The sequence below is a fragment of the Mobula hypostoma genome, chromosome 7 (genome assembly GCF_963921235.1).
Source record: "Mobula hypostoma chromosome 7, sMobHyp1.1, whole genome shotgun sequence".
Taxonomy (NCBI): domain Eukaryota; kingdom Metazoa; phylum Chordata; class Chondrichthyes; order Myliobatiformes; family Myliobatidae; genus Mobula; species Mobula hypostoma.
The window spans coordinates 12,536,396-12,559,882 of record NC_086103.1 but is presented as its reverse complement, the minus strand read 5'-3'; the positions used below and the strand labels follow the sequence as shown (position 1 = coordinate 12,559,882).

The window sequence follows — 23,487 nt, the reverse complement described above, 5'->3', positions numbered from 1 at the left end:
CCTATTGTAAAGCAGGGAAGCCGAGGCCACCTACCTTGTTGAGACGCTGGATCTCCTTCTCCTGACACTCCCGCTGCTTGGTCAGGGGGATCAGCTGCTCCCTCAGACACTGGTTCTCCTGCTTTAGCGTTTTAATCTCCGCTAAATACTTTTCCTTTTCAGTCTGAGGAGGTAAGACGGAGAGAGAGAGAGAGAGAAGGTGAAGGAGGTGAAACATTTTCTGTCTGTACAAGGTCCCGCTCCTGCTGCAGGCAAATCACACCCTTCACAGTGCCCCAAGAACGGGAGGGGATTAAAGGGATTAGTTTAATTTGTCACATCAAGACATATACAGGAAGTGTGTTGTTTGCATCAAATCAAATCAGTGTGGATTCTCCTAGGGCAGCCCACAACTGTCACCATGCTTCCAGTGCCAACACAGCATACCCACAACTTACTAAAGCTAACCCACACAGCTTTGGACTGTGGGAGGAAACTCCACAGTCACTGGGCGAACGTACGAACTCCGTACAGACAACGGCCGGATTTGAAACCTGGATCGTTGGCCACAGTAAAGAGCTACGCTTCTGTGCTGCCCACTTCCTCAGAAGCCTTACGGAGATTTAGTACATCACTGAACACCCTTGACTGGTGTGGTAATGCCTTACGGTGCCAGCTGTAGGATCAGGGGTTCAATTCCCACTGCTGTCTGTAAGGAGTTTGTACGTTCTCCCAGTGACTGCGTGGGTTTCCTCCGGGTGATCCAGTTTCCTCCCACATTCCAAAGGATGTATGGGTTAGGGTTAGTTAGTGTGGGTATGCTATGTTCGAGAGGCAATGTTAGTCATTGTCTGCTTCTATCAGTTACTGTCACTATAATTAAGGCATAATAGCAATTTACATCAACTGAGTATGGCCACTATGAGAACATACTTCAGTCAATGACAACATATTGAAATATCAAAGTTTTACAGCCATATTTACTTAGAACAAAGAAGATAGAACAGTACACACAGGAAAAGGCCCTTCGGCCCACAATGCTGTGCTGAACCAATTAGATTATTAATCAAATGGTCAACTAAATCCCTTCTGCCTACACAATGTCCATAGCCTTCCATTTCCCCCACATTCATGCACCTATCTAAACATCTCTTAAAGTGCCCATCTACCTCTGCCACCACCCCTGGCAGCACATCCCAGCACCCACCACTCTCTCTCTCTCTCCGTTAAAAAGCTTTCCCCTCACATTTCCTTCACAAATTACCCCTCTCACTTTAATTACATGCCCTCTGGTATTAGACATTCCGACCCTGGGAAAAAGATACTGCCTGTCTGCTCTATCTACGCTTCTCTTAATCATATTGAATATATACACTTAATCAGATACTTGGAAGGAGAGGGGAAGGTTTCAAGACACAAACAACATATTTCACTGTATGTTTTGATGCATTTGTGACAAATAAAACTAATCTATCTTAAAACCTTATGGCAGTCCCAACACATGGAAACATCAGATGCTGCCGAGAGAGGTGGGCACAGCCCAGTCCATCACAGGCACATCCCGCCCCACCTATCAAAGATCCCCACCATACGGACTATATCTTTTTCACACAGCTCCCTTTGGGAGGGAAGTACAGAAACATGAAATTCCACACCACCGGGTTCAGGAATGACTACTTCCCTTCAACTATTCAGTTGAACACTTTGAGAAACTTCTATAGATATGTGGTGGAGAGTATGTTGACCGGACACATCACAGCCTGCTGTGGAAACACCAATGCCCTTGAATGGACAACCCTACAAGTAGTGGTGAATACAGGCCAGTCCATCACGGGTAAAGACTTCACCACCAGTGAGCACACCTACTGAAATGGTGCTGTAGGAAAGCAACATCCATCATCAGGGACCCCCACCACCCAGGACATGGCTGTCTTCTCGCTGCTGCCATTAGGCAGAGGTGAAGGAGTCTCAGGACTCACGGCACCAAGATCAGGAAGCAAAGTGCACAACTTCATTTCACTTCACTTGTGCCGACAGCCCTCCTTTTCACCGCTGCTGTGAGCGGCCTATCGCTGTGGGGCTCACTGCGGCAGGCGAGTTGGCCTCTGTGCTCGCAGTGTCGCTCTCTTTCATTGGAGGAGCAGGATGGTACTGTGGTTCTGATTGGACTATTGTGTTCATGGACTGTGCACTTTGTCAGACTCATGGTTTTTATATTCTGGGTTCTTCACCTGTTCCTTTTCCATTTTGATGTGAGGGAGAGGAGGATGGGGGGGTCGATGTTCTTGTGTTTTGTGTGGGGAAGGGGGATTGGGGGTCGATGTTCTTGTGTTTTGTGTGAGGAAGGGGGATTGGGGGTCGATGTTCTTGTGTTTTGTGTGGGGAAGGGGGATTGGGGATCAATGTTCTTGTGTTTTGTGTGAGGAAGGGGGATTGGGGATCGATGTTCTTGTGTTTTGTGTGAGGAAGGGGGATTGGAGATCGATGTTCTTGTGTTTTGTGTGGGGAAGGGGGATTGGGGATCGATGTTCTTGTGTTTTGTGTGGGGAAGGGGGATGGGGGGGTCGATGTTCTTGTGTTTTGTGTGAGGAAGGGGGATGGGGGGGTCGATGTTCTTGTGTTTTGTTGTGAGGGAGAGGGATTGGGGGTCGATGTTCTTGTGTTTTGTGTGGGGAAGGGGGATTGGGGATCAATGTTCTTGTGTTTTGTGTGGGGAAGGGGGATTGGGGATCGATGTACTTGTGTTTTGTGTGAGGAAGGGGGATTGGGGATCGATGTTCTTGTGTTTTGTGTGAGGAAGGGGGATTGGGGATCGATGTTCTTGTGTTTTGTGTGGGGAAGGGGGATTGGGGGATCAATGTTCTTGTGTTTTGTGTGGGGAAGGGGGATTGGGGATCGATGTTCTTGTGTTTTGTGTGTGGAAGGGGGATTGGGGATCGATGTTCTTGTGTTTTGTGTGGGGAAGGGGGATTGGGGATCGATGTTCTTGTGTTTTATGTGAGGAAGGGGGATTGGGGATCAATGTTCTTGTGTTTTGTGTGGGGAAGGGGGATTGGGGGATCAATGTTCTTGTGTTTTGTGTGAGGAAGGGGGATTGGGGATCAATGTTCTTGTGTTTCGTGTGGGGAAGGGGGATGGGGGGGTCGATATTCTTGTGTTTTGTGTGAGGAAGGGGGATTGGGGATCGATGTTCTTGTGTTTTATGTGAGGAAGGGGGATTGGGGATCGATGTACTTGTGTTTTGTGTGAGGAAGGGGGATGGGGGGGTCGATGTTCTTGTGTTTTGTGTGAGGAAGGGGGATTGGGGATCGATGTTCTTGTGTTTTGTGTGGGGAAGGGGGATTGGGGATCGATGTTCTTGTGTTTTATGTGAGGAAGGGGGATTGGGGATCAATGTTCTTGTGTTTTGTGTGGGGAAGGGGGATTGGGGGATCAATGTTCTTGTGTTTTGTGTGAGGAAGGGGGATTGGGGATCGATGTTCTTGTGTTTTGTGTGAGGAAGGGGGATTGGGGATCAATGTTCTTGTGTTTCGTGTGGGGAAGGGGGATGGGGGGGTCGATGTTCTTGTGTTTTGTGTGAGGAAGGGGGATTGGGGATCGATGTTCTTGTGTTTTATGTGAGGAAGGGGGATTGGGGATCGATGTACTTGTGTTTTGTGTGAGGAAGGGGGATGGGGGGGTCGATGTTCTTGTGTTTTGTGTGAGGAAGGGGGATTGGGGATCAATGTACTTGTGTTTCGTGTGGGGAAGGGGGATTGGGGATCAATGTTCTTGTGTTTTGTGTGGGGAAGGGGGATTGGGGATTGATGTTCTTGTGTTTTATGTGAGGAAGGGGGATTGGGGATCGATGTTCTTGTGTTTTGTGTGGGGAAGGGGGATGGGGGGGTCGATGTTCTTGTGTTTTGTGTGGGGAAGGGGGATTGGGGATCGATGTTTTTGTGTTTTGTGTGGGGAAGGGGGATTGGGGATCGATGTTCTTGTGTTTTGTGTGAGGAAGGGGGATGGGGGGGTCGATGTTCTTGTGTTTTGTGTGAGGAAGGGGGATTGGGGATCAATGTTCTTGTGTTTTGTGTGGGGAAGGGGGATTGGGGATCGATGTTCTTGTGTTTTGTGTGAGGAGGGGTGTTTGGGGATCGATGTTCTTGTGTTTTGTGTGAGGAAGGGGGATTGGGGATCGATGTTCTTGTGTTTTGTGTGGGGAAGGGGGATTGGGGATCGATGTTCTTGTGTTTTGTGTGGGGAAGGGGGATGGGGGGTCGATGTTCTTGTGTTTCGTGTGGGGAAGGGGGATTGGGGATCGATGTTCTTGTGTTTTGTGTGGGGAAGGGGGATTGGGGATCGATGTTCTTGTGTTTTGTGTGGGGAAGGGGGATTGGGGATCAATGTTCTTGTGTTTTGTGTGTGGAAGGGGGATTGGGGATCAATGTTCTTGTGTTTTGTGTGTGGAAGGGGGATTGGGGATCGATGTTCTTGTGTTTTGTGTGGGGAAGGGGGATTGGGGATCAATGTTCTTGTGTTTTGTGTGAGGAAGGGGGATTGGGGATCAATGTTCTTGTGTTTTGTGTGTGGAAGGGGGATTGGGGGTCGATGTTCTTGTGTTTTGTGTGGAGAAGGGGGATTGAGGATCGATGTTCTTGTGTTTTGTGTGGGGAAGGGGGATTGGGGATCAATGTTCTTGTGTTTTGTGTGGGGAAGGGGGATTGGGGATCGATGTTCTTGTGTTTTGTGTGAGGAAGGGGGATTGGGGATCGATGTTCTTGTGTTTTGTGTGGGGAAGGGGGATTGGGGATCGATGTTCTTGTGTTTTGTGTGGGGAAGGGGGATTGGGGATCGATGTTCTTGTGTTTTGTGTGGGGAAGGGGGATTGGGGGTCGATGTTCTTGTGTTTTGTGTGGGGAAGGGGGATTGGGGATCAATGTTCTTGTGTTTTGTGTGGGGAAGGGGGATTGGGGATCAATGTTCTTGTGTTTTGTGTGAGGAAGGGGGATTGGGGATCGATGTTCTTGTGTTTTGTGTGGGGAAGGGGGATTGGGGATCAATGTTCTTGTGTTTTGTGTGGGGAAGGGGGATTGGGGATCGATGTTCTTGTGTTTTGTGTGGGGAAGGGGGATTGGGGATCGATGTTCTTGTGTTTTGTGTGGGGAAGGGGGATTGGGGATCGATGTTCTTGTGTTTTGTGTGAGGAAGGGGGATGGGGGATCGATGTTTTTGTGTTTTGTGTGGGGAAGGGGGATTGGGGATCGATGTTCTTGTGTTTTGTGTGGGGAAGGGGGATTGGGGATCGATGTTCTTGTGTTTTGTGTGAGGAAGGGGGATGGGGGATCGATGTTTTTGTGTTTTGTGTGGGGAAGGGGGATTGGGGATCAATGTTCTTGTGTTTTGTGTGGGGAAGGGGGATTGGGGATCGATGTTCTTGTGTTTTGTGTGAGGAAGGGGGATTGGGGATCAATGTTCTTGTGTTTTGTGTGGGGAGAGGCCTTTGGGGTTGATGTTCTTGTGTTTTGTGTGTGGAAGGGGATTGGGGGTCGATGTTCTTGTGTTTTGTGTGGAGAAGGGGGATTGGGGATCGATGTTCTTGTGTTTTGTGTGTGGAAGGGGGATTGGGGATCGATGTTCTTGTGTTTTGTGTGGGGAAGGGGGATGGGGGGTCGATGTTCTTGTGTTTTGTGTGGGGAAGGGGGATTGGGGATCGATGTTCTTGTGTTTTGTGTGGGGAAGGGGGATGGGGGATCGATGTTCTTGTGTTTTGTGTGGGGAAGGGGGATTGGGGATCGATGTTCTTGTGTTTTGTGTGAGGAAGGGGGATTGGGGATCGATGTTCTTGTGTTTTGTGTGGGGAAGGGGGATTGGGGATCGATGTTCTTGTGTTTTGTGTGGGGAAGGGGGATTGGGGATCGATGTTCTTGTGTTTTGTGTGAGGAAGGGGGATGGGGGATCGATGTTTTTGTGTTTTGTGTGGGGAAGGGGGATTGGGGATCGATGTTCTTGTGTTTTGTGTGAGGAAGGGGGATTGGGGATCGATGCTCTTGTGTTTTGTGTGAGGAAGGGGGATTGGGGATCGATGTTCTTGTGTTTTGTGTGAGGAAGGGGGATGGGGGGGTCGATGTTCTTGTTGCGTATTGTGTGTGTGGGTGGGGGGGGGGGCCAATGTTCCTGTTCAGTGCTGTGCAGGGTGAGGGGGTCTGGGTGCTGATGATTGGAATGCCATCCTTTTGTGTGTCGGCAGGGGTTGGGGGGGGGAGTTGGTGGTTTGATGTTTCTCTACATGTGACTTTCATGTTCTTACTTTATTTCATGGCTATCTGGAGAAGATAAATCTCAGAGCTGTATATCGATACATACTCTGATAATAAATGAACCATTGAACTCACCCCATCACTGAACTGTTCCCACAACCTACGGACTCTTCATATCATGTTCTCAATATTTATTGCTGATTTATTAATTATTTTTCTTTCTTCTTTTTGTATTTGCACAGTTTGTTGTCTTCTGCACTCTGGTTGAACACCCTAGTTGGTGTTTCTTTCACTGATTCTGTTATGATTTCACTTAGACCCCCATAGCACTGATTTGTTACAATGCAGTTATTCAATTCTTTATTGAAATCTTTGAAATTGACAAAAATTTATTGTAAACGGTTAGAACTTCTCAGGACTATTCCAGTAAATATTCAATCAGCCAATGAGAGCCCTTTACATCCGGCCTGAGCCACTCATAGACAATCAGGTATCAGTTCACGTCTGCCTGGCTCTGTGTGTGTGTGTGTGTGTGTGTGTGTGTGTGTGTGTGTGAGTGAACGTACTTGCTCCCTTGCTAATTTATTCCATTTTTTTCACCCACAATGCCTGGAAAACTGCCTGCAACCTGCAGCAAGGGTAACACATCTAAGATATTTAGTGAGACTGCAAGTGGTTACGACGTCTGGAAGCTGGTGAGCGTCAGGTTGATGTTGGTGCCTCTTTGAAATCTGCAGTGTTCACTGATAACGACCCTGACTGGGAGTGAAGCAATCAAGCAAAGAGAGGTGATCTCAACATGACTTCTTGCTACCGAGAACTGCTTCATGAGAAGAAACAAGAACAGGCAGTCAAATCTCGATCAACACACATAAAAGTTGCTGGTGAACGCAACAGGCCAGGCAGCATCCCTAGGAAGAGAGAGGTACAGTCGACGTTTCGGGCTGAGACCCTTCGTTAGGACTAACTGAAGGAAGAGATAGTAAGAGATTTGAAAGGGGGAGGGGGAGATCCGAAATGATCGGAGAAGACAGGAGGGGGAGGGATGGAGCCAAGAACTGGACAGGTGATTGGCAAAGGGGATATGAGAGGATCATGGGACAGGAGGCCGAGGGAGAAGGAAAAGGGAGAGGGGGGAAACCCAGAGGATGGGCAAGGGGTAGAATGAGAGGGACAGAGGGAGAAAAAGGAGAGAGAGAGAGAAAAAGAATATATATATATATAATAAATAAATAACAGCTGGGGCATGAGGGGTGAGGTGGGGGAGTAACGGAAGTTAGAGATGTCAAATCTCGACGCCTTCTGGAAGAAGCAGCCAAAGTTAGAGGACCCACAGGCTGAGATGTAACCACCACCGGGTTCCCTCCGCTGCTGTTCTGCTCTGTGTTGCTGCCCCACGGATGTACAGGATAGGCCTCTTTGTGTGTCTGTTACTCCATGAGATATTGTACATACATAAAATAACATCCTGCATCTCCGGTTTGATTATTTTTTCAGGCACGCATGTCCATTTACGTAATGTTATAATGACCTGGCATAGTGCTCCACCTGCGAGGAACGCATCCTCAGTGTTAATCAGGGTCTGAGTGTATTATTCTATAGGTTTATTGAGTATGCCCACAAGAAAATGAATCTCAGGGTTGAATATGGTGACATAAATGCACTTTGATAATAAATTTCCTTTGAACTTTTGAACCGACCTGCTCAACCCTAACCCTACCTCAGCAAAGGAACACTTCGATCGTGGGATTTTTTGCAGATGGCCTGTTGTGTAGTCTTTTTCTTCACCGGACAGCCCACGGAGATGCCATGTTCTGTGTGGTGTCTGTACCGACGTACCTGTGATGCTGTAAGTAAGTTTGTTGCTGAACCTGTACCTCACCTTAACTGTGCACACGGCAAAAAACCCGACCTGACTGCGATACCAACTCTATCGGCCGATAAGGAGTCGCGTGTAATCTACACGATGCAAAACGCAGAGGGTGAGGGTGGAAAACAGGGTGGGAGGGTAAGGGGGGGGTGAAAAGATTAGAGGGTTAGAGGGCTTTGGGCGGGGGAAGACTAGAGGGTGTGGAATGTGGGAGAGACCAGAGGATGAGTGGGGGGGGGGAGAGACCCAAGGGTTGGGGAGGGGAGGGAAGAGCAAAGGGTGGGGGAGGTGGCACATGCCACGACTGCACCTCTCCGTTGTCGAGCTTGGATTTAGCCAACAGCAGCTTCCTGTCGAAGTCCCGCTGCTTCTCGTCACAGGCACTCTCCCTCTCGCTCAGCTCCCTCTGCGCCGAGGCCAGTCGCTGCCTCAGGTTCACGATCTGCGGGAAGACCAGAGTCAAACTGGATGGCCACCCCTATAACACCACCCTGCGCCCCGCACCACGACTCTCGAAGCGACGCCTCAGCCCACCCAACAGAACCTAACCGATGCTCAGTTTAGAGCAGTGGGAAGTGGCTCACTCGGAAGGGCAGAACACAGGCTCAACGGCAGATTCTTTACAGTGTGGAGGAACAGAGGGTAGGTCATGTTTGACCAATCTGTTGGAGTTTTTCGAGGAGGTTACCAGGAAAGTGGATGAAGGGAAGGCAGTGGATATTGTCTACATGGACTTCAGTAAGGCCTTTGACAAGGTCCCGCATGGGAGGTTAGTTAGGAAAATTCAGTCGCTAGGTATACATGGAGAGGTGGTAAATTGGATTAGACATTGGCTCGATGGAAGAAGCCAGAGAGTGGTGGTAGAGAATTGCTTCTCTGAGTGGAGGCCTGTGACTAGTGGTATGCCACAGGGATCAGTGCTGGGTCCATTGTTATTTGTCATCTATATCAATGATCTGGATGATAATGTGGTAAATTGGATCAGCAAGTTTGCTGATGATACAAAGATAGGAGGTGTAGTAGACAGTGAGGAAGGTTTTCAGAGCCTGCAGAGGGACTTGGACCAGCTGGAAAAATGGGCTGAAAAATGGCAGATGGAGTTTAATACTGACAAGTGTGAGGTATTGCACGTTGGAAGGACAAACCAACGTAGAACATACAGGGTTAATGGTAAGGCACTGAAGAGTGCAGTGGAACAGAGGGATCTGGGAATACAGATACAAAATTCCCTAAAAGTGGCGTCACAGGTAGATAGGGTCGTAAAGAGAGCTTTTGGTACATTGGCCTTTATTAATCAAAGTATTGAGTATAAGAGTTGGAATGTTATGATGAGGTTGTATAAGGCATTGGTGAGGCCGAATCTGGAGTACTGTGTTCAGTTTTGGTCACCAAATTACAGGAAGGATATAAATAAGGTTGAAAGAGTGCAGAGAAGGTTTACAAGGATGTTGCCAGGACTTGAGAAACTCAGTTACAGAGAAAGGTTGAATAGGTTAGGACTTTATTCCCTGGAGCGTAGAAGAATGAGGGGAGATTTGATAGAGGTATATAAAATTATGATGGTTATAGATAGAATGAATGCAAGCAGGCTTTTTCCACTGAGGCAAGGGGAGAAAAAAACCAGAGGACATGGGTTAAGGGTGAGGGGGGAAAAGTTTAAAGGGAACATTGGGGGGGGGCTTCTTCACACAGAGAGTGGTGGGAGTATGGAATGAGCTGCCAGACGAGGTGGTAAATGCGGGTTCTTTTTTAACATTTAAGAATAAATTGGACAGATACATGGATGGGAGGTGTATGGAGGGATATGGTCCGTGTGCAGGTCAGTGGGACTAGGCAGAAAATGGTTCGGCACAGCCAAGAAGGGCCAAAAGGCCTGTTTCTGTGCTGTAGTTTCTATGGTTCTATGGTTCTAGGGGACCTGGGGGTCATGTTCATGGACTCTTCACAGTTGCCACACGAGTTGATAGGGTTGTTAAGAAGGTGTATAGTGTTTGACGTTCATTAGTCAGGGGATTGAGTTCAAGAGCCATGAGGTAATGTTGCAGCTCTATAAAACCCTGGTAGGACCACACTTGGAGTATTGTGTTCGGTTCTGGTCACCTCATTGCAGGAAGGATGTGGAAGCTTTCAAGAGGATGCAGAGGAGATTGACCAGGATGCTGCCTGGATTAGAGAGCATGTTTATGAGGACAGGTTGAGTGAGCTCGGGCTTTTCTCTTTGGAGAGAAGAGGAATGATAGGTGACTTGATAGAGGTGGACAAGATGACAGGAGGCCTAGATTGAGTGGACAGCCAGAGACTTTTTCCCAGGGTGGAAATGACTAATACAAGTGAGCATAATGTTAAGGTGAGTGGAGGAAAGTATGGCGGGGGGGGGGTGCGCGGGGAGTCAGAGGTGGGTTTTTACACAGCGTGGTGGGTGTGTGGAACACTCTGCCAGGGGTGGTGGTAGAGGCAGATGGATGATAGAAAAATGGAGGGTAACGTAGGAGGGAAGGGTTAGATTGATCTTGGAGCAGGTTAAAGGGTGGGCAAAACAATGAGGACCGAATGGCCTGTACTGTGCTGTCATCACCTTTTTCTATACTCTATCATCACCTTGTTTGGTGATATAGTCATAGTCATACTTTATTGATCCCGGGGGAAATTGGTTTTCGTTACAGTTGCACCATGAATAATTAAATAGTAATAAAACCATAAATAATTAAATAGTAATATGTAAATTATGCCAGGAAATAAATCCAGGATAATATGCTCAGTCTTCCAAGTGTCTCCAGTTTCACAGAAGAGTACAGGATCCTTAAGGTCGCCATAGCCGGGGGAGGTAGTGGAGGCAAGCTCCCAATACCTATTAAATGCTCCCAATGGCGTGCATCTCAAACAGCCTCTGACAACCAAGTCCAGCTCCTGGCCTTCACATGTAGTTTAGCTACTAAGCCTGGCAGAACCGTTTCTACTGACAGGAGAAGGGGCAAAAGTGGGTTACTGGTGCCTTAAAGCCAGTCATTTCGGGCAGGTGGGGCTCGTCAGCCGTGGTTGGCAGCTCACCTAGGAGAAGGAAAAGTCTGATCTCAAACCTCCGCAGCTTTGTGGCTATACCCACTCATGGGGAAGGCTTCAGGAGTAAACCCCGAGGGAAAAATCCGGAGCTGGCAGCCTTACATTGAGCTCAACGCTAAGTGGCATTACTACTGAGTGACTTTTGGGTTCAGGTCATTTACATTTAGCAAATGTTTTTGGCTACCAATCTCCTGTTCCTTGAAAATGTATTGTGGATTTAATTTGGAACAATGCATTCCTAAAAAAGCTGTGAATCCCAGTCCAGACAATGCTGGCGTCAGAATCAGGTGTGAAGTTTGTATCTAGTTTCAAAAGAAAACATTGTACATACTTCCCAACCTCTCACTGCTACGGGCAGAAGTTCCCACTTGCTTCAAAAAGGCAACAATTATACCAGTGCCTAAGAAGAATAATGCGGGCTGCCTTAATGACTATCGCCCAGTAGCACTCACATCTACAGTGATGAAATGCTTTGAGAGGTTGGTCATGACTAGACTGAACTCCTGCCGGAAGACCACAGTCAGTGCAGATTAGTGATAACATATCCTCCTTGCTGATGATCAACACTGGTGCACCTCAGGGGTGAGTGCTCAGCCCACTGCTCTACTCTCTATATACACATGACTGTGTGGCTAGGCATAGCTCAAGTACCATCTATAAATTTGCTGATGATACAATCATTGTTGGTAGAATCTCAGGTGGTGATGGGAGGGCGTACAGGAGTGAGATATGCCAACTAGTGGAATAGTGTCACAGCAACAACCTGGCACTCAACGTCAGTAAAACAAAAGAGCTGATTGTGGACTTCAGGAAGGGTAAGACGAAGGAACACATACCAATCCTCATAGAGGGATCAGAAGTGGAGAGAGTGAGCAGCTTCAAGTTCCTGGGAGTCAAGATCTCTGAGGATCTAACCTGGTCCCAACATATCGATGTAGTCATAAAGAAGGCAAGACAGCGACTATACTTTATTAGGAATTTGAAGAGATTTGGCATGTCAACAAATATACTCAAAAACTTCTATAGTTGTACTGTGGAGAGCATTCTGACAGGCTGCATCACTGTCTGGTATGGAGGGGCTACTACACAGGACCGAAAGAAGCTGCAGAAGGTCGTAAATCTAGTCAGCTCCATCTTGGGCACTAGCCTACAAAGTACCCAGGACATCTTTAGGGAGCCGTGTCTCAGAAAGGCAGCGTCCATTATTAAGGACCTCCAGCACCCAGGGCATGCCCTTTTCTCACTGTTACCATCAGGTAGGAGATACAGAAGCCTGAAGGCTCATACTCAGCGATTCAGGAACAGCTTCTTCCCCTCTGCCATCCGATTCCTAAATGGACATTGAATCTTTGGGCACTACCTCACTTTTTTTTAATATATAGTATTCCTGTTTTTGCACATTTTAAAAAATCTACTCAATATACGTAATTGATTTAGCTGTTTATTCATTATCATGTTTTATCTTATTTATTATTTTTTTCTCTCTCTGCTAGATTATGTATTGCATTGAACTGCTGCTGCTAAGCTAACAAATTTCACGTCACATGCTGGTGATAATAAACCTGATTCTGATTCCTTTGATAAATATTGAGCTCCATGTGAGCCAGCAGACCTTTCCACCAAAAGTGTCTCCATATGATGCCTGCAGTATTTTGTTTTGTTGAATAAGGAAGCTGCTTTGTATCTACCAGTAATTTTCTCCGGCGATTTCATTCACGCAACAACACTTGCGATACCGCTGGTGCCGAACTATATTGGTCTCTGTTGTTCCTTTGGATTCATCAGCAGCGTGGAGAGGGGGAGCCTGCCACGTGGGAAACAGCTTGTTCTCCGTATCATACTGTCCAGATTTGTATATCAGGTAGACAGTTGGGACGCAACATCCTGATCAATGGAGAGCCTCAAAGAACATTACAGCACAGTACAGGGTTTTCATTATGCCAATCTGTTAACCTACTCTACGATCAATCTAACCCTTCTCTCCAACGTCACTCTCCATTTTTCTACCATCCATGTGCGCAATCCCCTGACTAGTAAAGGCCAACACAACATACGGCATCTTAACCACCCTACCAGCCTGAAGGGAGTAGACGATGGGATGTAACCGAGTGGCTGGTGTTTGGCATAAGGACACAAGAAATAGGGGCGGGAGTCAGCCATCTGGCCTATCGAGCCTGCTACACCATTCAATAAGATCATAGCTGATCTGGCCATGGACTCATCTCCACAGCATGGGTTCTGCAGGCTACAGGGCCTGTTTATGTGCCTGTCCTCCCCACACCAGGCTGTTTCTCAGCTCACCCCTCACCATCATTTGGCCCACACACCCACCCATTGGTGCTGCCTGGCCTGGGCTTACCTTCTGTTCATACAGATGTTTCATTCCCCGAAACTGCAGATCCCACTGCTTGTTCACGTCTAACAGCTGGAGACAGAAAACACAACATTATCACAGCTCGCAAAACGTGCCCATTTGCATCGCCGAAGACAGGCCACGCATGGTAGCCATGGAAACCCCGGCCTGCTACCCCAGCGAGATCTGGTGCCCAGGAAGGATACTGCTGAAGCTTTCTATGTCAGACCGCAAGCAATCTTGGGCCCCGTATCTAAAGAATCATTAAATTACACGACGGGGTCGGGGGGGGGGAGCGATGGGGGCAGTTCGTAAGGAGAGAAAACTTTGGGTCGAAAAATTGGAGGTGCAAAGGGACCTAGGGACGATAGCTCAGGGTTCCCTTAAGGATAACTTGTAGATTCAGTTGGTGATAAAAGAGGCAAATGAAATGTTGGTGTCATTTCAAGAGGACTAGAATATAAAAGGAAGAATGTCCTTCTGAGGCCTTACAAAGCATTGATCTTACAAAGCGATGATCTCACAAAGTGATGATCTCACAAAGCGATGATCTTACAGAGCGATGATCTTACAGAGCGATGATCTTACAGAGCGATGATCTTACAAAGCGATGATCTTACAGAGCATTGGAATGCTCGAGCAACTCAGCAGGTCAGGCAGCATTACAGGACTATGCAAATAGTGGACAGATGAAGGAAAGACACAACTTTAGTGGGGAAAATATAAGCGTAGCTATTTTCTAAGTGGGGAGAGAACTCTAAAATCTGGCTTGGGAGTCCTCATGCAGGATTCCCCTAAGGTCAACGTGCAAGTTGAGTCTCTGGTGAGGAAGGAAAACGCAATGTTAGCATTCATTTAAGAGGGCTAGAATATAAAAGCAAGGATACAATGCTACAGCTTTTTTTAAGACGTTGGTATGATTGTACTTGGAATATTTGCCATATCTAAGGTAAGATAAGACTATAAGACATGAGAAGAGAATTAGGCCATTTGAAGCGTGTATCAAGGTTCAAATTCCTTGGTGTCCACATTTCCGAGGATCTCACCTGGTCCCTGAACTCCTCCATCCTGATCATAAAGGTGCAACAGCACTTTTATTTCCTGCGGAGCATCAAGAAAGCTCACCTCTGTCCCAGGATACTGACGGACTTTTACCGCTGTACCATTGAGAGCATACTCACCAACTGCGTCTCAGTGTGGTATGGCAATTGTCCCATATCGGACCGCAAAGCATCCCAGTGTGTGGTGAAAACTGCCCAGCGGATTATCGGCACCCAATTGCCCACCATTGAGAACATCTACCATAAACGCTGCTTGCGCAGGGTGAAAAGCATTATCAAGGATACATCTCACCCTAACCATGGACTTTTTACTCTCCTCCCATCCGGTAGGTGCTACAGGAGCCTCCGCTCCCACACCAGCAGACACAGGAAGAGCTTCTCCCCTGAGGCTGTGACCCCGCTGAACCTCACATCACAGCGCTAAGCAGTATTGCACCCATATTGTACTGTCTCAGTACTTCTATATTTGTGTACTGTAGCACTTACTTTTTATTCACAGTTATTTTGTAAATAACACTATTCTTTGCATTTCTGGTTAGATTTTAACTGCATTTCATTGGCTTTGTGACTATACTCAGCACAATGACACTAAAGTTGAATCTAATCTATTTATTATAAATTGTACATTGCTCATTTAGACGGAGACGTAAAGATTTTTACTCATGTATATGAAGGATGTGAGTAATCAAGTCAATTCAATTAAAGATTTCACCTTTCACTCTTAACCTATGAACTCTAGTTGTAGTCTCACCCAACCTCAGTGGAAAAAGCCTGATTGCATTTACTCTATCTGTACCCCCATAATTTTACAATACCTCAATTGCATAAACCTCTCAAAAAGTGACCCCTCAGCCTCCTAGGGGAGGGAATGAAGTCCTAACTCAAGCCCTCTAATCCCAGTGACATCTTCATGAAACTTTTCTTACCCTCTCCACCTTAATGACACCCTGGGCAACCAGAACCACACATAGTACATGAGCCATTCTCCTCTCCAATCAGATTCCTTCTTCTGCAGCAATTTACATTTTCCACCAATCACTTCCCACCTTCTTACTTCATTCCACCCCCCCCCCACAACCTGGCTTGACCTATTGCTTTCTTGCTTGTTGTCAGTCCCCTCCCCCACCTTCTTATTCTGGCATCTTCCCCCTTCCTTTCCAGACTTGATAAAGAGCCTCTGCCCAAAATGTCGACTGTTCATTCCTCTCCATGGACGCTGCCTGACCTGCTGAGTTCCTCCAGCATTTTGTGCGTGTTACAGTTCTCCAAGTACAGTCTCACCAACGTCTTGCCCAGTTCCTGTACTCTGTGCCTCGACCAATGGAGTAGGAGTGGGAGAGCCATCAAGAGAATGGGTGGGTGGGTGGGGGGGAATAAAGGGAGTGAGTTCACCCCCTTCCAAGCGTGGGTAAATCTTCATTTCACAACACTTGCCTCTTTCCTTTGAACTTCCAACGCTGCCACTTTCTTCTCCAAGATCTCCATTGAATTTCTGTCAGGTGGCCGCTCTCCCGCTTTGGCATTCTGGGGGGAAAGCATGGCCCGGTGAGATTTACGTAGAACATACATCACGGAACAGAACAGGCCCTTTGGCCCACAATGCCCTGCTGACCTCTTAATCTGCTCCATGTTCACTCAAACCCTTCCCTCCCGCACTGCCCTTCTATTCTCTGTCACCCCTGTTCAAAGTACATATACGTCACTAAACACAACCTTGGATTCATTTTCTTGCAGGCGTTCACAACAAATACAAAAGAACTCAATAGAATCAGTGAAAAGCCACACACAAGATAGACAAACACCTAATGTTCAAAAGACAACAAACTGCAAACAGGAAAAACCCTGCTTTAATAAATAAATAAATAAGCAATAAATATCGAGGACACGAGATGAAGAGTCCTTGAAAGCGAGGCCATGGGCTGTGGGAACAGTTCACTGATGAGGTGAGTTGAGTTATCCCCTCTAGTTCTATGTGCCTGTCTCAGAGACTCTTAAAAGTCCCTAATGTACCTGACTCCACCACCACCCCGGCAGTGTGTTCCCCATGTCCGACATTCTCTGCATAAAGAAACTTGCCCTGCACATCAGATTTGAAATTACCCCCTCTCACCTTAAATACGTGCCCTCTGGTATTAGACATTTTACTCCTGGGAAAAAGATACTGTCTGTCTACTCCATCAGTGCCTCTCAATTTGGTGGGGGGAATTGATTAAAAATGTGGGAGGAAAACAATGGGATTAATAAATGGCTGGTCGGCAGAGATTTGACGGGCCAAAAGGCCAGTTTCCATGATGTACAGGGGATAGTAGTAAGAATACACACAAAAGAGACTGGAGGGTGGGGAAGAAAACACAAACAGGAGCCTGTTTCCTGAGGCCCCTCGGTTCCGAGGCTGTATCCTCTGGTCTTTGACTCTCACACCATACGAAACATCCTCTCCACATCCACTCTACCAAGGCCTTTCACCATTCGATAGGTTTCAGTGAGGTCATCCCTCATTCTTCTGAATTCCAGAGCCATCAAACACTCTTCATATGACAAGCCATTCGATCCTGGAATCATTTTCGTGAACCCCCTTTGAACCCTCTCCAGTTTCAACACATCCTTTCTAAGATTAACCCAAAACTGCTCACAATAACCGCAAGTGAAGCCTCACCAGTGCTTTATATAGTCTCAACATTACATCCTTGCTTTTATATTCTAGTCCTCTTGAAACTAATGCTAACATTGCATTTGACTTCCTCACCACAGACTCAACCTGCAAATTAACCTTTAGGGAATCCTGCACAAGGACTCCCATGTCCCTTTGTGATTCAGTTTTTTGTATTTTCTCTCCATTTAGAAAATAGCTAACCCTTCCATTTCTTCTACCAAAGTGCATGACCACACACTGTATTTCATCTGCCATTTCTTTGACGATTCTCCTAATCTGTCTGTCCTTCTGTAGCCTACTTCCTCAAAACTACCTGCCCTTCCACCTATCTTCATATCATCTGCAAACTTTGCCACAAGCCATCAATTTCATCATCCAAATCATTGATGTATAACATAAAAAGAACTGGTCCCAAAGCAGACCCCTGTGGAACACCAGCGGTCACCCGCAGCCAGTCAGAAAAGGCTCCCTTTATTCCCACTCTGCCTCTTGGAGTGACTTCCGCAATTTTCCAGTCTTCTGAAATCATTCCAGAATCTAGTGATTTTATTATCATTAATCTTGAAAGATCATTACTAATGCCTCCACGATCTCATCAGCCACATCTGGTCCAGGTGACTTATCTACTTTCAAACCTTTCAGTTTTCCCATGAACCTTCTCTCTAGTTAAGGTAACTTCACACACTTCATGACTGCTGACACCTGGAACTTCCACCATACTGCTAGTGTCTTCCACAGTGATGACTGACACAAAACTTAGTCAATTTGTCTGCCAGTTCATTGTCCCGTTACTTCCTCTCCAGTATCATTTTCCAGTGATCCAATATCCACTCTCACCTCCCTTTTACACTTAAGTATGTGAACAAACTTTTGGTATCCTCTTTAATAGTATTGGCTAGCTTACTTTCATATTCCATCTTTATCTTCTTAATTACTTTTTTTAAAGTTGCCTTCTGTTGGTTTTTAAAAGCTTCCCAATCCTCTAACTTCCCATTAATTTCTACTCTATTGTATGACCTCTCTCTGACTTTTATGTTGGCTTTCACTTCTCTTGTTCGACACAGTTATGTCATCTTTCCTTCAGAATACTTTCTCTTTGGGATGTACATATGCTGTGACTTGCAAATTGCTTCCAGCCATTGCTGCTCTGACATCACCCCTGCCAGTGTTCTTTTCCAATCAATTCTGGCCAACTCCCCTCTCATGCCTCTGTGATTCCCTTTACTGATATATCTGACCTTGGCAGGAGCAGGAGTTGGCCACCTGGCCCGTTGAGCCTGCTCCACCATTCAATAAGAATATGACTGATCTGGCCATGGACTCATCTCCACCCACCCCTTAAGCCTTAATTCCCATTGAACTTTGAACTTTAATGAGGTAACCCGCACCTGCATCTCAAGGCAGTGAACTGCACAAATTCACTACTTTCTGAGAAAAATCATTCTTTTAAAAAGATAAATATTTTTAAAGATTAGCTATATTTGTTACACGTGCATTGAAACATCAGTGAAATGTGCTCCTGTCCCATGATCCTCTCGTATCCCTTTTGCCAATCACCTGACCAGCTCTTGGCTCCATCCCTCCCCCTCCTGTCTCCACCTATCATTTCGGATCTCCCCCTCTCCATCCCACTTTCAAATCTCTTACTAGCTCTTCCTTCAGTTAGTCCCGACGAAGGGTCTCGGCCCAAAACGTCGACTGCACCTCTTCCTAGAGATGCTGCCTGGCCTGCTGCGTTCACCAGCAACTTTGATGTGTGTTGAGTGAAATGTGTTGTTGGCCTCAATGATCAAAGCAGTCCGAGGATGTGCTGGGGGAAGCCTGCAAGTGTCTCCACGCTTCCAGCACCAACATAGCACGTCCACAACTCACTAACCTTCACCCGCAAGTCTCTGGAATGTGGGAGGAAACCACGCGGTCACAGGGAAAACGTGCAAACTCCTTTCAGGCAGCGGCGGGGATTGAACCCTTCTCGCTGGCGTTGTAAAGCACTGAGCTAACTGCTATGCTACCGTGACAGCCCCTCCGTTTCTCTTCATCTCCATCCTAAATCAATTCCCCTAAACCTTGAGGCTATGTCCCCGGATCTACTCTCACTCACCTGTGGAAACAACGTTCCTGCCTCCATCTTATCACTAACTTATATAATTTTATATGTTTCTATAAGCTAATGTTTCATTCTTCTGAATTTCAGCGAGTATAGTCCCAGGCACAATCTCCCCTCATTGGCTAAACCCGTCATCTCTGAATCAACCTGGTGAACCTCCTCTGCACCGCCTCCAAAGCCAATACATCTTTCATCAAGTATGGAGACCAGAACTGCACACAGTACTTCAGGTATGGCCCCCAACACCTTACATTCCATCTGGGTAGCCTCCAACCTGATAGCGTGAACATCGATTTCTTCAACTTTCGGTAATTGCCGCAACACTTCACCATTCCCATTCCCTTCACTCACCTCATCTCCTTACCTGCCTATCACCTCCCTCTGATGCTCCGCCCCCTTCCCTTTCATCCATGGTCTTTTAACCTCTCCTGTCAGATTCCCCCTTCTCCAGTCCTTTATGTCTTTCACCAATCAACTTCCCAGCTCTTTACTTCACCCTTCCCTCACCTACCACTCTGTATTTCTTCCTCCCCTCCCCCACCTTCTCATCTTTTTTTCCATCCCTGAAAACATTGTACGTTTACTCTTTTCTGCAGATGCTGCCTGACCCACTGAGTTCCTCCAGCATTTTGTCTGTGTTGCCAAGTGTGGCCTCACGTGTGCCCTGTAGAGCTGCAGCATAACCTCCCTGCTCTTAAATACAATCCCTCTAGCAATGAAGGCCAACATTTCATTTGCCTTTGTGATAGCCTGCTGCACCTGCAAGCCAGTCCCCTGTGATTCACACACAAGCACACCCAAGTCCCTCTCAACCACAGCATGCTCCAGTCTTCAGCGATGCAGAAACATTAGAGCTGGAAATGGCTAAAGGGTTCCGTTCCCAGGAAGCTACATTTCAGTGCCTGGCTTAGCTGAAAATGATGCTTGTTTGCTAAGCAAATTCTGTAGGTGCATTGTGTGGAGGAACTGTCCCGAGACTGTAAACAGAACCATCAGGCTTGGGAGAATTAGTTCTGCCTGATAGGATGCCAGCATCTGGTAGCTTCCGTGGATACTGTTCACAATGTCGGTCAGGTCACAAAAGGCCCTGCGCTGTCTGTGCGCGTAAGAGAGAGTCGATGAACAATCTCCCTCTGCTGGTCGGGTTGGGAAAGGATACATCAGTAAGCTTCTCTGGCAGAAAGAGGCAAACAGACAAACACAAGGGATTCTGCAGATGCTGCACACGCAGAGTAACACATAGAAAATGCCAGAGGAGCTCAGCATCTACGGAAATGAATAAACAGTCGTCATTTTTGGCCGAGACCCTTCATCAGGACTTCTTATACATTTCCCTCTGGAGCCAAATTTTGTATTCAAAAGATAAGTTTATTAGTGGCTCAATTCTCACATGCACATCAAATCAGACAGTGAAACGTGTCACTTAGGGGAACATGGAAGTGCCGCCACCCTTCCCACACCAACATAGCGTGCCCACAACTTACTAACCCTAACCCAATTATCTACAGAATGTGAGAGGAAACCAGGGCACCCGGTGGCATTTAAGAGTCGCTTAGGTAGGCATGGTAACTGCAAAGAATGGAGGGATATGAATACTGCGTAGGTAGAGGGAGTAGATTAATTAGATGTCATTACCTTGGTTAGTCTTACACAACATCGTATCTGAAAGGCCTGTTCCTGTGTTGTGCTGCTGTGTAGTTCAAGAACATGGCTCACTCCCACCTTCCCGGGGGGAATAAATGCGGGTCTCACTGGCAACATAGGGATCCTATCAGTGAAAACTAAGCCACATACACATACAGACAAAATGCTGGAGGAACTCAGCAAGTCATTCTTCTGACTTCCGGTGAGTATAGTCCTAGGCCACTCAATCTCTCCTCATAGATTATCCCAGAGCACTCAGGACATAAGACCATAAGACGCAGGAGGCAGAATTAGGCCATCAGGCCCATCCAGTCTGCTCCGCCGTTCAATCATGGCTGATCCTTTTTTTCCTCCTCCTCAACCCCAGTCTTCAAGAAGCGATGTGTCAAAAACAAGACATCCATCATGAAGGACCTCCATCACTAGAGTCGTGCCCTCTCTCATGCGGAAGGAGGTACAGGAGCCTGAAGGTGTGTGTCTGTGTGTATATAGTTTATATATACATTCCAATCATTGTCTCCAGTGGGAGTTATGACAGTACTCTCCACTGTAGCTCATTTTGTAGCCCAGCATTTCTAGGACTGCTGCTGCCAATGCATGTATCAGGGTTATTGGTCACAGTTATGTTGGAGGTTGCAATTGTGAGTTGTGCTTCATTTGGCTGCTTCAAATAAGCTGTCTGTTGGAATTTTATCACTTTCTGGGGAGCTGAGTTCATTGACAGACAGTCGCCAGTTTAGCTGTGATCTTCTCTCTGACTGCAGCAGCCAGCGTCGATATGCCCCGAGGTGAGGATCGGACTTGCATCTCCCATGATACTATTACCTTTGCGCCATCTGTGAGTTGTGGAGGTGGGGTTTGAACTCGTGTTTCCTGATCCGATTGGTTCTGCAGTGATGTTGCTGTGGTGCATCGTGATTGTCTGTCTTCCGATGCAAGATGTGATAGCACTCCTCTGTTGACAATGTTTGACCGCTGGGTAACCGGTTGTTTTTCCATTGATGTGGATGGTGGTCTTCGTTGTCGCCAGAGTCCCACATGTGCTTGGAAGCCAAGATGAAAGCCACAAGGACGGAGGTCAGCAGACTAACTGAGCTGCAGAAGAGTGGGAAGACCAAAGATTCATATTGGCTGCTAAGGAAGGACACAGGTATGTCCATAGCCGAAGCCCTGAAAACTGGCAAACGACAGTCAACAGCTCTGGCTACCAGACTGCAGAGGTACACCAAGGACGCAGAGCCCAAGTAAATAAATGCACTCTTCTCTAAGGAACCAGGAAAAGTATTCACACAGTTCCTGAGCAACAACACACCAGTACCTGAACTAACCAAAACAGCAACTGAGGATACGGGAAGAGTATCTGGGAGAAAGAAGCATCACATAATGCAGTGCCCAATGGCTGAAAGACCAACAAGCAAGCCTCTGGGATCTCCCAGAGGAAGAACCAGTCACCATCACAGCAGATGTCCAGCAATGGACAGCAAGTATGAAGAACTGAACATCACCAGGGTCAGACATGATCCACGCCTATCGGCTGAAGAAACAAACAGCAGTACACACACAGCTGGCAGCTCAAATGAAGCAGGCTCCCACCCTGACTGGATAACTGAAGGAAAGACAGTACTCATAATGAAGGATTCTCACAAACTACCAGCCTCCAACATGCCTGTCTATAACATGGAAGCTCCTATCAGGCATCAGAGCCAGCAAGCTGAAGGAACATGTATGTAAATCCCTGAGCCCTGCTCAGAGGCAGATTGGTAATGGAACTAGAGGCTCCAAGTGCCAACTACTGGTAGACAAAGCAGTCATGCGAGGCTCCAAGCCCAGGCAAACCAACCTAAGCACAGCCTGGATCGATGACGGAAAGCATACCACTTAATGCTCATTACATGGATCCTGGAATGTCTGTCTCTGTACAAGGTCAGCAAGACACTAGGAACCTTCATTAAGAACTTAGTGGGCCGTTGGAGGACAATGCTAGAAGTTAACCCAAAGTCAATAGCAGAAGAAAACCCATCAAGACTGAAGGAGTCGAGTCACCTGAAAGCCTCTTACCACATGTACAGGACAGCTACAAATTACCGGAGATCCTGCAGGTGCATGGAAGCCACGATGAGAACACAAGGAAGGCTGTAACATCCAAGTACCTCCAAAGAGTGAGACAACTCGTAAAAAACCAGCTGAATGGGAAGGACCAGATCAGAGCCATCAACACATTCACCCTATCAGTCATCAGATACCCAGCTGCAATAGTGTGCTGGCCAAGGAACGAACTGGTAGCCACTAACATCAAGACCTGGAAACTACTAACAATACATGGAGGATTCCATCCAAAGTCCAATGTTGAGCAACTGTACATCTGCTGGAATAAGGGAGGACCGGGACTTGGAAGTGTCAAGCCCACAGTCCTGGAAGAAATGCGAAACATTCATGTCAGGAAGATGGCCTTTAAAGATGACCTGCTAGGAGAATACCTCAGACAGCAGGCAGGGGATATGGAAATGGGTGAAGCAGAGCCAGA

General features: G+C 47.0%; 1 protein-coding gene across 3 annotated transcripts in view; it reads right to left on the bottom strand.

Moving 5' to 3' along the window:
* tnip1 (TNFAIP3 interacting protein 1) overlaps nucleotides 1-23,487 on the bottom strand; it is a 116,973-nt gene that overhangs the window by 18,148 nt on the left and 75,338 nt on the right. For all 3 annotated transcript variants that reach the window (XM_063053034.1, XM_063053033.1, XM_063053035.1), the window contains exons 9-12: nucleotides 15,994-16,083; nucleotides 13,505-13,570; nucleotides 8,396-8,527; nucleotides 35-163 (exon numbers count right to left, since the gene is read on the bottom strand). In XM_063053034.1, coding sequence (XP_062909104.1) covers nucleotides 35-163; nucleotides 8,396-8,527; nucleotides 13,505-13,570; nucleotides 15,994-16,083 — 417 coding nt within the window. The remainder of the gene's footprint in view (nucleotides 1-34; nucleotides 164-8,395; nucleotides 8,528-13,504; nucleotides 13,571-15,993; nucleotides 16,084-23,487) is intronic.